The sequence below is a fragment of the Nyctereutes procyonoides genome, unplaced genomic scaffold (genome assembly GCF_905146905.1).
Source record: "Nyctereutes procyonoides isolate TBG_1078 unplaced genomic scaffold, NYPRO_anot_genome, whole genome shotgun sequence".
NCBI classification, from domain to species: Eukaryota; Metazoa; Chordata; class Mammalia; order Carnivora; family Canidae; genus Nyctereutes; species Nyctereutes procyonoides.
Genome location: NW_026575051.1, coordinates 1256396 through 1270432, shown reverse-complemented (window position 1 = coordinate 1270432; position 14037 = coordinate 1256396). Strand labels below are relative to the sequence as shown.

The following is a 14037-nucleotide window of genomic DNA, read 5'->3' as shown; positions in this document are numbered from 1 at the left end:
TGAGTCCCAGTCCTTCATGTTTGAGACAAGGGCCTCTCCTGGCCAGGTTGCTAAACAGGGCACCAAGCAACCCGCCTATCTCAGTGCTTTCCTTTCCTTTCCCAATCCTATAGGGTCACATCAGGAACCGAATTGCAAATGGGAGTAGGAGGAACAGACTCAACAAGGTTCTTTGATTCCTGGTGACCCCCACTCAGCCCAGAGCCTACTCCCCTCAGTGGTCTTCACTGCTAAGGAAGATTCTCCCCAGCAGTAGGATCCAGGAGTCACTTGGGGCAGATCTCCATTGTTCTTTGGGGTTTCATTGGTCAAGGAGAACACTATTGGAACAAAGTCCATGGATACTTGGTAAATAAAGCATGGGTGTCCCCATAATTCTCCTGCAATTCTCGCATTAACGAAAAGAGATGGCACTTTCCAGTCAGTGCTAAAGTGGCAGACAGATTTTAATGGCTCACAGAGGGGTGTTTGTCTTCTCACCTCACATCTCCTTTGTTCCCTTACTCCTCCCGCCTGCCCTCCCCACAGCCTACTAGCCTCTCCACAGTGCTGGCAGGAGCCAGGCCAGGGCAGTGGCTCCTGCAGCCACAAATCGTGGTGGGGCCACCATTCTTGCCATGGCACTGTTGCACAGATCTCCGACGCAGCAGTCCCTGTGGGTTGTGTAAGTCACGTCTCCCACCAACTCGGTTTCCACTTGATTGCAATGATGGGCTGCCACGCAGGCTGGATAGTGATGAATCAAGGTTATCGAGGCTAAGAGAGAAAACAAGACTGGGGTGTTGGATTCTTGGCTGGAGGACTTGCCTTCTAGGACAGAGCAGATGTACTTCAAGGAGCCCACATGGATTCTCTGCACCCCTCAGAAAACCACCTCCATGAAACCAAGTGACCAAGATTAACTTAAAAAATGTGAGTCCTCTGATTCAATGCACTGAAAAGAACCAACCTCTCCTTTTGTGGTGTTCTGGTTAAAAAAAAAATTCCAGGGATCCCTGGGTGGCGCAGTGGTTTGGCGCCTGCCTTTGGCCCAGGGCGCGATCCTGGAGACCCATGAATCCCACGTCGGGCTCCCGGGGCATGGAGCCTGCTTCTCCCTCTGCCTGTGTCTCTGCCTCTCTCTCTCTCTGTGTGTGTGTGACTATCATAAATTAAAAAAAATTAAAAAAAAAAGATGTACCTAATGAGATCTCTAACATGAAGAATGAAGACATTTCTTTAGATTCCAAGTCTCTGGAGATGGAAAAGACCTCTGGGGGACCAGACGCAGTGGCACCAGAACACCTGCTAGCATGACCTCATAGGCCTCCAATCCATAATGTCCACCTGCTCAGAAGACCACTATCCCCAATTTTGCCCTGAAAAACTCTCACTTGCAAGCTGTCAGGTGGTGGGGGTGGGACTTTTGAGCACTAGCTCCCTATTTCCTCGTTGGTACCACACCAAGAAATAGCTTTTCTTTACTGTAAAAGTCCGATGTTGGGCAGCCCGGGTGGCTCAGTGGTTTAGCACCGCCTTCGGCCCAGGACGTGATCCTGGAGACCCGGGATAGAGTCCCACATTGGGCTCCCTGCATGGAGCCTGCTTCTTCCTCTGCCTGTGTCTCTGCCTCTCTCTCTGTCATGAATAAATAAATAAAATCTAAAAAAAAAAAAAGCCCGATGTTGGTTTTTATTGGCTTGTGCACATCGAGTGGATGAACTCTCATTTGGTTTGGATACAGGACTAGACAAAAAGACATAATTAGAACAGCTAGCTAAACTGAATAAGGTCTGTAGATTAGTTAGTAGTATTTTTTAAAATATTTATTTATATATTTGAGAGAGAGAGAAAGAAAGAGAGAGCAGGAGGAGGGGCAGAAGGAGAGGGAGAGAATCCTCAAGCAGTCTCCCTGCTGAGTACGGAACTCCATTTAGAGTTTGCTCTCACAACCCTGAGATCATGACCTGAGCCGAAATCAAGAGTTGGATGCTTAACCGACTGAGCCACCCAGGCACCCCTCGTTAGCAGTATTGTACCAGTGTTATTTTCTGATTCTGATGATCATACTATGGTTATATTACATGTTAACACTAGAGGAAGGGAGGTGAAAGATATACAGGAATTCTACTATTTTTGCAACTTTTCTGTCAATCAGAAATTATTTCAGAATCACGCATGCATACACACACACACACACACACACACACACAACACACTGGTTCTTAGCTAATGTCTGCAAGTTTGGTTTAATATTTTGGTCCCATGTCCCCCGGGTGGCTCAGCAGTTGAGCCTCTGCCTTGGGCTTAGGGCGTGATCCCGGAGATCCAGGATTGAGTCCTACATTGGGTTCCCTGCATGGAGCCTGCTTCTCCCTCTGCCTGTGTCTCTGCCTCTCTCTTTCTGTGTCTTTCATGAATAAATAAATAAAATCTTTTTAAAAATATATTTTGGTCCCTGCCTTCAAGGGACAGAACTTTTTCAACCCCTTATGAGTGAATGGCCCTATGAGACCCTGGAGAGTGAAGCGGAGGAGGTGGGAGTACAAGAACCATGGGCTGCTAAGAGTGCCAGAGCCAGAAGAGGCCTCAGATTCCTCTACTCTGCCGTGGCACCATCTGTCCAAAGCCAGACTGGGACTGGAAGGTTCTGGATACCAGAAAGATGGAAGTAGAAGCTGGAGGCAGGGAAGGGCTAAGAGAAGACGGAGAAACTGAGGACTCACGGTTTCTAGACAGCTTGCTCTGTCCCAGGCCTGATTGGGGTTTGCGCTCCAGGAAGCCACAGCGTTTCCCCTCCCCGCAGGTGGCCACTGTCTCTTTGCAGGAGCTGCTGGGGTCTCCTCTGCATTCATAGCACCGCATGTGGTTTCCTGGCAGGAGAGAAGAGGTGCTTGACCTGGACTGATAGGGAGCCAGTTGGCAGAGGGCAACAGGCCTTGGCTGCCTCCTTACCCAGGGTAGACCCCAACAGAGTGCTGAGCAGGACCCCCATGAGTAGGGAGTTCATTGCGTCTGCCTGCTTTAGTATTATCTCTCTCTCCTGCCCACCTCCCCTGGCCCTGACTGCCAGCTTTATATCCCTTGCCTTGGGCTTTATAGAGCAATAAAAAGGGAGGAAAGAATCTCCCCCAGCAGGCACTTGGGCCCCAGTGGGGACAGGGAGGGGCCCTGTGAGATTAAGAGCCTTCAGTGTCCTCTGAAGTCCGCAGCAGGGGCTGTAGAGCTGTTGCCCCAGAATTCCTGGCCCTAGACCCTTTCAGAGGGTCCTCCCTGGTCTTCCTTTTCCAACTACATATCTATACGTGGTTGATTTTCTCCGTGTACTTCAACCAAAACAACATATCCCAAGAGACTGAGCCGAGAAGCAGATGTGAAAGTCCAGTCATCTTCTATTAAGCCTGACTTTTATGTAATTCCCCAAAGTGTAGAGCGATACTCCTTTTCTGTGTTGTGGGGAAAGAAATGACTGCGCAAACCATATTTTGTTAACACGTAATAGGTTTATTATTTTTATTTTTAAATAAACCAATTTAAAATCCTCTGTTTGGATTTCAAATCTAGTAAATACTCTAGTAAATGCCTATATTAACTCACACAAAGAAAAACTCTTTTGGGTCTTCAGTGATTTTTTTTTTTTTTATGATAGGCACACAGTGAGAGAGAGAGGCAGAGAGAGAAGCAGGCTCCATGCACTGGGAGCCCAACGTGGGACTCAATCCCGGGTCTCCAGGATCACGCCCTGGGCCAAAGGCAGGCGCTAAACCGATGCGCCACCCAGGGATCCCGGTCTTCAGTGATTTTTATGAGTGTAAAGAGGTCCTGAGATTTTTTTTTTAATTGTTTTTTTTTATTTATTTATGATAGTCACACACAGAGAGAGAGAGAGAGAGAGGCAGAGACACAGGCAGAGGGAGAAGCAGGATCCATGCACCGGATGGCCGATGTGGGATTCGATCCCGGGTCTCCAGGATCGCGCCCTGGGCCAAAGGCAGACGCCAAACCGCTGCGCCACCCAGGGATCCCAGGTCCTGAGATTTAAAAAAAAAAAAAAAAAAAAAAAAAAAAGGAGGGATCCCTGGGTGGCGCAGCGGTTTGGCGCCTGCCTTTGGCCCAGGGCGTGATCCTGGAGACCCTGGATCGAGTCCCACGTCGGGCTCCCAGTGCATGGAGCCTGCTTCTCCCTCTGCCTGTGTCTCTGCCTCTCTCTCTCTCTGTGTGACTATCATAAATAAATAAATAAATAAATAAATAAATAAATAAATAAATAAATAAATGATATCTGTCTCCTCTCTCTCCTATTTAACCCCTGGTACACCCCTGCTCTGATTCCCCAGATCAGGCTCTCCTCCTCAATGTCTTAAACCCCAATTTTCCAGAATCTCTATCACTTCCTAAATCTTTTCCCTGCTTTCCTTCCTAGTCTTTCTGACCGCCCCCACCCACACAAGTGGAAACGCATCTGTCCCTCTGGCCCCACCCGTGATTAATTCCTTCCTCCACAGTAGTAAATCTGGGAGAGATAATTATGGGGTACAAAAGTTGAGGCTTGGAGGGATCAAAGGGATGTGAAGCTGGGTGGGGTCCCGCTCACGCAGCTGAGCTTTGGGTGGAGGGGCGGGTGGGAGAGGGGATTGTTGATTCCATGTTCAAATGCTGTGCTGGACCAGTTCTAGGAGGGTGACCTTGAGAGACTCCAAAGCACAGAGAGGAGAAAGATGGAGCAAACAAAGACAGGATGCTGAGCTGCCAGAGCAGAGAACAGCTTGAGACAAGGGGAGGTGCAGAGGAGTGCGGGGGAAGGTGACAGACAGAACCCAGAGCGGCAGACGCAGCTGCAAGTGACAAGCACAGAACAGAGAAGACCCGGGGCTCATGTCGACTCAAGCAGGGGGCGGGAGGGTGTGAGAGATGTGGGGCGCAGGATCGGTGGCCCTGGGCCCCTGCTGCGTCAGGCTGGTGGATCTGGTCCCGGTTCCACCCCCCAGATTATCTCCCTAGGTGTGTTTGTTTACTCGTCCCTCCCTGCCTCGCTCAGATGCTCCAGCTCTCGGGATCTCTCGGGGTGCAGATCCCATTCTTCCAGACGCCTGAGTCCTGGGGCCAGTCATGGGCACCGCCAGCATCTTCCTGGGCCTCCTCTTCCTCTGTGGGGCGCTGGGTAAGGGTGGGCCGGTGTGCAGAGGTGGGGAAGACGCAGAGAGGAGAGTTGGGCTTTTGAGAGGAGAGCTCCTGGGAATGGCCTCAGGCCAGGAGAAAGTGGAATCAGAAGTTACTTTTTTCTTTTTTCTTTTCTTTTCTTTTCTTTTCTTTTCTTTTTTTCCTTTTTTTCTTTTCTTTTCTTTTTAAATTTTATTTATTTATTTATCTGAGAGAGAGAGAGAGAGAGAGAGAGAGAGAGAGAGAGAGAGCCAGAGATAGCAACAGAGAGCACGAGTGGGGAGGAGCAGGAGCAGCAGGCTCCCCACTGAGCAGGGACTGGGGCTACACCCAGAGATCGTGACCTGAGCTGAAGGTGGATGCTTCAAGGACTGAGCCACCTGGGCACCCCCAGAAGTTTCTTTTCAAAGGCATTTGAGAATAACTCTCTCTCTTCTTGGTAGCATCATGACAGGCCTCTGTCCTCTATTGCCCCTGTTCCTTGTCTCACATCTTGCTTCTCCGGGGTCCCCGTGGTCAGTGTCAATTCTTATTTGCTCTTCTGTCTGTGGCACCATCTGCTTAATTTCCTCACTGCCACCCCTCCTTCCCCTGTCTGGCTTTCTGTGTCACTCTCTGACTCTTATGGCTTCTGTCCCATCTGTGCATTTCTTACAACCTCTGGATCCCTTTGCCTCTGGGTCTTTTTCTTTTCCTGCATTGTTTCCCCTCCGTTCCCTGCGTCTCTTTTTCTACTTTTGTCTGCCCCTCTCCCTTCCTTTCTTTCCGCTTCCTTCTCCCCACTTTGTGTGTCACTTCTCTGCATGACTCCCCATCCTGGATCAGGGCTGGAGCCTCTCAGCAGCCCATTTGCCTCACCTGATCTGTGCTGACCCCGCAGGTCTCACCACACCCCCGCCCCCTACCTGGGGTCGGCTCGGGCTCCACTGTTACACCTGCAGCTTTGCCAAACCCTGCTACCCTGTTCCCACCGAGTGTCAGGAAGATGAAGCTTGTGGCATCAGTATTGGCACCTCAGGTAGGACTCTGGTCCAATGGCCCTTCTCCAGGCCCATCTCCATCCATTTATTCTGTTTTCCCTGCTGCCCCACAGCCCTTGCCTCCTTCCTGCCCAGGCCTTAGCATTCTCTTTGTCCCACAGAGCAGAATGAGATCATTGAACGGAAAGGCTGCCTCCCAAGGGCCCAGTGCCCTCTGCAAGGCCACGCTACCTACTGGTCGCGCTCCTACACTCTGCGACACCACTGCTGTGAGCAGGACCTGTGCAACACAGCCACCACGCTGCAGCGGCTCCCCAAAACCCTCCTCACTACCCTGCTCCTCCTCGCCACCAGCTTCACCTGGGGAGGCGGCCTCCTCCACTAGCTTCAAGCCTAACTGCAGCCTTCAATGGAGAACTCTGGCCCCATCATCACCACCCATGGAGACACTTGCATCTGAGAACCAAGAACCTGATTCTGTAGAGACCTCAGATCCCTGGCCTAACACCTTCCCAGACACCCTCCGGACGCCTGGTTCCTGCGGGCACTGCTCTAAGCCCCTGTAGGCACCTGCCCAGAGTTCTGCCTCATAAAGAACAGCTGTTCTAGGTCTTTTATCTTTTCTAGATGCCCACTGCTGATGCCCTATCTCAGCTCCAGGTCTTGGGCAAGGCGGGTGTGTTGATGGAGCTGGGGTTTCAGGCAAGGGGATTGATGGGGCACCAGATATGGTAAGGAACGATTACTAGGAACGATTGATTTGGCAGATCAGGAACTTGGGAAGGAGGTTCTTGGGGGAACTGTGAACAATAAACTATGAACAGTAAAAAGGTGATATCTAGGAGTCCAGGACACTGCACTGTGTGTGTATGTGTGTTCTCTAAAAGCAGACTAGAGCTGTTTGGTGGGTTGGGTTGGGCTGCTGGCCCACCTCATCCTCTGTCTGTGTCATTGAGTCCTCCTTCTTGCTAATAGCTTAGTTTAAGCCACTGTAGCATGAAGGCTTTTGGTGACACTTCAGAGAAAGCTTTTCTCCAGTGAGGCCCATGCTTGAGCAGACACACAAAAGGTGTCTGGTGGAGTTGCTTGTTAGGGTGTGGTGGGGAAGCCAGCTCCTCCCTGCCTGAGACCAGGGAATGGAGCAGTTAGGAGCATCAGTGCCCTCCCCCGCTTGACCAGCCCAGACTTGTCCATGGTTCTACGACAGCCCAGCACACACCACAGGGGGGAATCCACCCACCCTGTGGACACTCCCTCTACCCAGGGAGATAGCATGTGATTCTTGGGGCTCCCAGGATGTCAGGATGTTGATAAGCCTCTCGCTGCTCCGGATACCACCCGAAGTGTTAGGATAAGGATGCTGGCTCAAGGGTGAGGACTGAGCACAGCCACCCCCATCCTGACTCAGTGCCCTCCCTGTCCATGAGAGGAAGTCTGAGGTCTGATTAAAGGTGCTTGCTCTCCCTCAATTTCTTCTCTGTGGGAATGAGACTAGGCAGGGAGGGATGTGGGGACGGGGGGGGGGGCAAGGGTTGGGGGTTGGGCTTAATTTAGAGACACCCAAGTCTTCTCTCCATTCTCAGCCATCCAGCATCCAGCAGTGCTTCTGTTGTCTAGCTCTGCCCATCTCTTTCTCTACTTCGGGTCCCTTCCCATTGGTTTGTCCTTTGGTGTCTCCAAGACTGAGTCTCCACAATTGCTCAAGTCTCTGGGTTCTTCTGTCTCCTCTTTGCCCACTCCTACTCCTTTTCCCTCCCTGCCATCCACCCCCTCCATCCCCCCAAATCCCATGGTTGCTCAGAGCCGCCTCTCACAGGCTGTTATGGAACAGGAGACCACACATTCTTGCAGGTAATATCACAGAATAATGCTTCTACTTTCCTTCAGTGCACCCTCCCCTGCAATGTGCACATGTGTGCACACACACCCCTCCCCCAAGCTTGACTGCTGGAGACCGAGCTGCACTGTGAAGTAGCACTCTCAGCCCTTCCCCTCTTGCCAAGGTTTTCAGGCGAATCCTTCAGGTGCGAGATGGTGGGAGAGACAGCAGGTCACACTTCTGGCAGATGTCATGGAGATCATCTGATCTTGGGGGCAGGTGGGCTGTGGGGTTTATGAAGCACAACGACAGACTAAGCGTACCTCCATTCTCCACCTCCTCAGGAACCCAGACCCCATACCCACCCTGGCCCCAGTTTCCTCTGGGATTTAAATCTTCACCCCCTTGAATTCCTCACCTGAGTTGGGCCAAATGGATATTCTCATAGACCTGGATTTCAGGTTTGAACTGAGGAATCGAAGCATCTGGGAAGAAGGAGCCATATGGGGTGCAGCAGAGAAATCACCAGATAACTCAGAGAAATCACCAGATAACTCAGGGCTATAGTCCTTACACTAACCTCCTCCCCTGAGAGAAGATAGGGCATAGAGGCAAGATGTGAGCCCAAACCTCTGCCTCATACCCACATGTTCTCTTCTTCCCTCTGGCAGAGAGGGACTTACCTTTGCACTGAGCACCCTGGGCCCTCTGTCTGCAGAGCATGATGCTGAGGGCCAGGATGGTGAATCCCTGACCTGCCGTGAGCAACAGCATCAGGATCCAGGACACATCCCAGCCCGTGGAAAGGGCACAGAGGGCAGGAGAGGCATCCGTGGAGGCTAGAATAGGGATAAGGAGGGAAGTGGTAAGGAGTCTATTCCTGTTCCCCAAAGAGAGGCTTCCCCACATAGTCAGGTGGGCTCTTCCCACCAGAAGACTTCATAAGCTTCTTTGTCCCCAATTTCCACCAACCCACTTTGCCCATTTTTAAGCCGCTCATGCTGACCCCATCAACCACCATTGGCAGGGAATAGCAATCTACCCCCATCCACATCTGGACAGCTAACTCCAGAGGAGACAGTCAGCCATAACTGCAATCTTTCCTCATATCCTTAACAGTCACCCAAACTTTCAGGAAAAAGTAAAGTGTCTTCCATTCATTCATTCTTTCACTCGTCTACTCCATAAGCATTCCCTGAGTGCCCGCCAAAGGCCAGGCACCATTTTAGGTGCTGTAGGTATAGAAGGAAATAAGACCCAGTCACTGCCCATTAATTGGCCTTTGGTTACCAAAATAATGGCCACTTGCCCCTCCCTCATGCCTTATCAATGAGTTATTCAACATCCAATAGCATTCTTTCTGTGTATGACAGACTCTAGTTGTAAAACAATTATATATTTTTTCTCCTTCTATTTCCACTCTCAGTAGGCCATTATAACAACACCGCATATATCTTTTCTTCAAAAGACAGTTAATTCAACCGTCAATAATTCTTTTCTTCCTCTCTGCTATGAGATATTCCACAAAAGCCATAGATTGCCCTATTTCTAAGTAATGGTATATTCCACCAGAAGTCTTCCCATTCCTCTTGGTCAATGGTCTATTCCACCAGAGAACTGGCTTATGCAATCCCTCTCTGTTAGGGGAGTTAGTCAATGAGGACAAAAGCCCTTTTCCTATAGGTGATGGTCTGCTCCACCAGAAATCATCCCTGACCCAAATCTGACTGATTACAAAGTCACATCCTTTTCCCCTAGCCAGCAGGCCCAGAATGTGCCAGAGGCCATATCTTCTCCCTTATTCTCCCTCAGTTTACCTGCCAGGCTAAAGCTGACCCCTTTGTTATGAGGCATGAGACAGCGAATGATTCTTGGTCTGTGTTCCCTGGACTCAGAGAGCCCCTCCCCAGGACACACCAAGAGCAGGGTTGCCCCATCACCCCAAAATGATTGTACATGGCCCCTCACAGGACCACTTCCCTCTAGCCAGGTCACAGAGTCTAGGCGTCTGGCAGGGGCCACAGAGCATAAGAGGACAGAGCAGGGGGATCCATCTGCAGCCCTTGCAGATAGCTGGGATCCTGTGGGGAGAGAGGGACCTCTTAGTTCTTTGCTGGACTTCCTGCCCACCCCACCCCCCGCCCCGGCCCCTGAGCTGCACGCCTTTGCTCACCTCTGAGTATGGAGACATCATATACCCTCCAGTTCTGGTAGTTGTAGTGCTGACCCAGCACGGCACACCAGTACCGACCGGCATCTCCCTCCTTGGATCCTTCCAGCCACAGCGAATAGTTCCCCAGCAGTTTCAGCCTGGATGCCCTTATGGGCTTCCCGGGGTCTGGGGCTGGCCTAGCCACTTGGACTTGAACTACCAGGGTGGTGGAGGAGCCTGCTGCGGGGCTGTGGAACCAGGACAGGAGTTCGTCTCCACTCAGGCGGGGTGGTAAGGGACATGGGACCTCCACTGCCTCTCCCAAGGCTACATAGATGGCTTGGATGTTGTCTGTGGGGAAATAGTTGTATGAGGCCAGAAACCTCCATCAGATCAACAGCTCCCAGTTGACCTCCAACCCCCCGTTTCTGCCTCTTCTGGGGTCTCCCAGTGTGGGTCTGGCTACGAGCACATTTCTCAAGTGACAGCTACAAAAAGTGAGGAGGGGAGGAGACAGTAGGGTATTCCTCCTCTCTCCTCCAGTGGGTGAGGGAATCTGAAGACAAGAGGACAAAAAAGGTTGGAATGGTTGGCAAAGGCCCCTTCTCTCTCATTTCTCCTTTTCTGGACACATTTTCTCATCTATTCTTATTTTCTAAAGGAAACTATATAACCAAAGGAAAAAAATAGACTCTACAAAACAACACAAAACAAATTAAATATAAAACAAACAAACAAAAAAGAAACTGTACATGACCTGGACCCTCATGGTCTCTGGGTCTTCCCCAGAATTAGAGTCTGAGGGCGGGGAGTCAGCTGGGGTAAATCTATCTTCTTGAGTCAGATGCCTTCCCCAGGCCCCTAAGGAGAAACATTAGTAGTTCCTTACAATTTTAAAATCATTGAAGACTCCCCCACCTCCTGTTTCTTACCTGCAGCAGCCCAGAGGGGCCCACATGGGAACAGAAGGAGGAGGAATAAGACTGCCATGGGGAGAGCCTGCTAAGTTCTCCTCCCCAGAGCCTGGTGCCCCACGGAAGAAATAGAAACCAGATAAAGTTCCATGCTCTCTGGTCTAGAGTGACATGGGGCTCTGAGGGGATGGAAATGCTGGAGAGATAAAGCCCAGCTTCATGTCTGCTAGGGAAAAAGTAACCAGCACCTTGCAGTCCCACGGGAGAAAAGACCCAGTCCAGGCTGTTCTGAAGATGATCTCTTCACAATTCTGACTCTATATCAGCTGAAGGACACAGATCAAAGACTTCATGATAAAAAGCCTGCTCAGGCAGCCCGGGTGGCTCAGTGGTTTAGCGCCGCCTTCAGCCCAGGGCCTGATCCTGGAGACCCAGGATGGAGTCCCACGTCGGCTCCCTGCGTGGAACCTGCTCCTCCCTCTGCCTGTGTCTCTGCCTCTCCCTCCCTCTCTCTCTCTCTCTCTCTCTCTCTCTCTCTCTCTGTGTGTGTGTCTTTCATGAATAAATAAAATCTTAAAAAAAAAATAAAAAGCCTGCTCAGAAGAGGGCACAGCTATCCACCTATATGCAGTCTGGAAGTATATTCTGTGCTCTCTCCTCCACCCTACAAGAGATGCTAACAAGTGAAGAAGCTGAGTCTTCATGTTGGTCTCCACAGAACCCAGCACAAGACTGCACGCTTTGTCAATACTCCATAAATAATTTAGAATGACTTTCCCTGTGGCTGCCTGGTCCACCAAACCTCTTCTGAGCCGCTGGTGAGTGTGTTGCTACTAAAGGAAAAGGATAACAGAGGCCTGGAGAACTCACCAAATCCCTTTACTCCAGGCAGGATTCTCAAAGCAGATCTTCATAGAGCTGTGATAGTTTTTAATGTGCTATTTATTTTTAAAGGTTATTTTTTAAAGATTTTATTTATTTATCAATGAGAGACACGAGAGAGAGAGAGAGAGAGAGAGAGAGAAAGAGAGAGAGGCAGAGACACAGGCAGAGGGACTCAAACCTGGGAATCCAGGATCATGCCCTGAGCCAAAGGCAGGTGCTCAACCGCTGAGCCACTAAGGTGTCCTGATTCAGCACTTCTGTACATCACCTAGGGCTCATCATAACAAGTGCCCTCCTTAATTCTCATCACCTTTTTCACCCATGCCCCCCTACTCTGGTAACCATCAGTTTGTTCTCTGTAATTAAGAGTCTGTTTCTTGATTTCTCTCTCTCTTTTTCCCTTTGCTCATTTGTTTCTTAAATTCCATATATGAGTGAGATCATCTGGTATTTGTCTTTTTCTGGCTGACTTATTTTGCTTAGCATTATACTCTCTAGCTCCATCCATATCATTGCAAGTGGCAAGATCTCATTCTTTTTAATGGGTGCATAATATTTCATTATGTATATATGTATATATCACATCTTTTAAAAAATATTTTATGTATTTATTCGTGAGAGACACACACAGAGAGAGAGAGGCACACACAAGGCAGAGGGAGAAGCAGGCTCCATGCAGGGAGCCTGATGTGGGACTCGATCCTGGGTCTCCAGGATCACGCCTTGGACTGAAGGCAGGTGCTAAACTGCTGAGCCGCCCGGGCTGCCCCCACATCTTTTTTTTTTTTTTTTTTTAAGATTTTACCCACAAGCAGGGGTAGCAGCAGGCAGCGGGAGAGGTAGAAGCAGGCTCCCCGTGGAGCAGGAAGCCGGATGAGATGCTCAATCCGCAGACCCTGGGATCATAACATGAACCAAAGGCAGATGCTTAATGGACTGAGCCACCCAGGTGCCCCATATATCATTTTCTTTCTCCAGTCATCAATCAATGGACATGTGGGCCACTTCCATATCTTGGCTATTGTAAATAATGCTGCTTTAGAGGGGTGCATGTATCTCTTTGAATTCGTGTTTTTTAAAAATTCTAAAAGTTTTTTTTAAAGATTTTATTTATTTATTCATGAGAGACAGAAAGAGAGAGAGAGGCAGAGTCACAGGCTGAGGGAGAAGCAGGCTCCATGCAGGGAGCCCGACATGGGACTCCATCCCAGGTCTCCAGGATCAGGCCCTGGGCTGACTTGGTGCTAAACCGCCAAGCCACCTGGGCAGCCCTCTAAATGGTTTTTGATGAAATATTCCATGCATACCAAGGACTATATTGAATGTAACATAATGAGTAAAAGAAGCAAGAAGCAAAGGGCATCATTTGCATGATTCCATTTACATAAAGTACAAAATTAGTCAAATCTAATCTATGAGGTTAGAAACTAAGTGGTTACTCCTTGGCGGGGGAGGTAGTGATTTGGGGAGGGTCTTGTAGATGTGGTATAATGTATTCTTGATCTGGATGCTGATTACATGGATATATTCAAAAGGTGCACTTTTCTGTATATGTGTTTACTGCAATAAGAAGCGAAAGAATTTATATATCATGTAGGTGTAAGGTACAAAGGAAAATAAACCAAACCTGAATATCTATTAAATGTGTTACTGGGATCCTTGGTGGCTCAGTAGTTGAGCATCTGCCTTTGGCCCAGGGCATGATCCTGGAGTCCCAGCATTGAGTCCCACGTTGGGCCCTGCACGGAGCCTGCTTCTCCCTCTGCCTGTGTCTCTGCCTCTCTCTCTCTGTGTCTTTCATGAATAAATAAATAAAATCTTTAAAAAAGTATTACCATTTCAAAGATCCTCTATGCTGTGTTACACTATTCTAAATTTGCTCTTCAATTTTCACTTGATCATTAAATTTTCTTTTCAAACGTTATACAGTGGTATCGTGATGGTTGTGTGTAATCAATCTGTGGCTTTCTTTTTCCCATTAAACATTACATTTGAGATTCGTCTACGCTTAGGAGCAAGAATTCCTCCTTTTTTTTTTTTTTTAAACCGGTATTTTACACACCCTGATAATACTTAGTCCTCCTATCCATGACTGCGATGTAGCTCTATATTTATTGAAGCCTTTGGTCACCTCTTTCAAAAACTTCT

At 49.3% G+C, this 14037-nt stretch overlaps 3 protein-coding genes across 3 annotated transcripts; 1 reads left to right on the top strand and 2 right to left on the bottom strand.

Moving 5' to 3' along the window:
* Positions 1-428: 428 nt before the first annotated feature.
* LY6G6D (lymphocyte antigen 6 family member G6D) lies at positions 429-3039 on the bottom strand. The gene is made up of 3 exons (XM_055330917.1): positions 2935-3039; positions 2706-2852; positions 429-756 (listed from the first exon to the last, which is right to left on the bottom strand). The coding sequence occupies exons 1-3, from the start codon at positions 2987-2989 to the stop codon at positions 533-535; spliced, it is 426 nt and encodes a 141-aa protein (XP_055186892.1). The 5' UTR covers positions 2990-3039; the 3' UTR covers positions 429-532.
* Positions 3040-4857: 1818 nt separating this feature from the next.
* LOC129513153 (lymphocyte antigen 6G6e-like) lies at positions 4858-6954 on the top strand. Its single transcript, XM_055330918.1, has 3 exons — positions 4858-5140; positions 6020-6157; positions 6281-6954. The coding sequence occupies exons 1-3, from the start codon at positions 5089-5091 to the stop codon at positions 6502-6504; spliced, it is 414 nt and encodes a 137-aa protein (XP_055186893.1). The 5' UTR covers positions 4858-5088; the 3' UTR covers positions 6505-6954.
* A 1047-nt stretch (positions 6955-8001) lies between these two features.
* On the bottom strand, positions 8002-11369 carry LY6G6F (lymphocyte antigen 6 family member G6F). The gene is made up of 6 exons (XM_055330916.1): positions 11023-11369; positions 10112-10441; positions 9756-10019; positions 8622-8777; positions 8357-8423; positions 8002-8222 (listed from the first exon to the last, which is right to left on the bottom strand). Exons 1-6 carry the CDS (start codon positions 11078-11080, stop codon positions 8198-8200), a joined length of 900 nt encoding a protein of 299 aa, XP_055186891.1. The 5' UTR covers positions 11081-11369; the 3' UTR covers positions 8002-8197.
* Positions 11370-14037: the final 2668 nt, after the last annotated feature.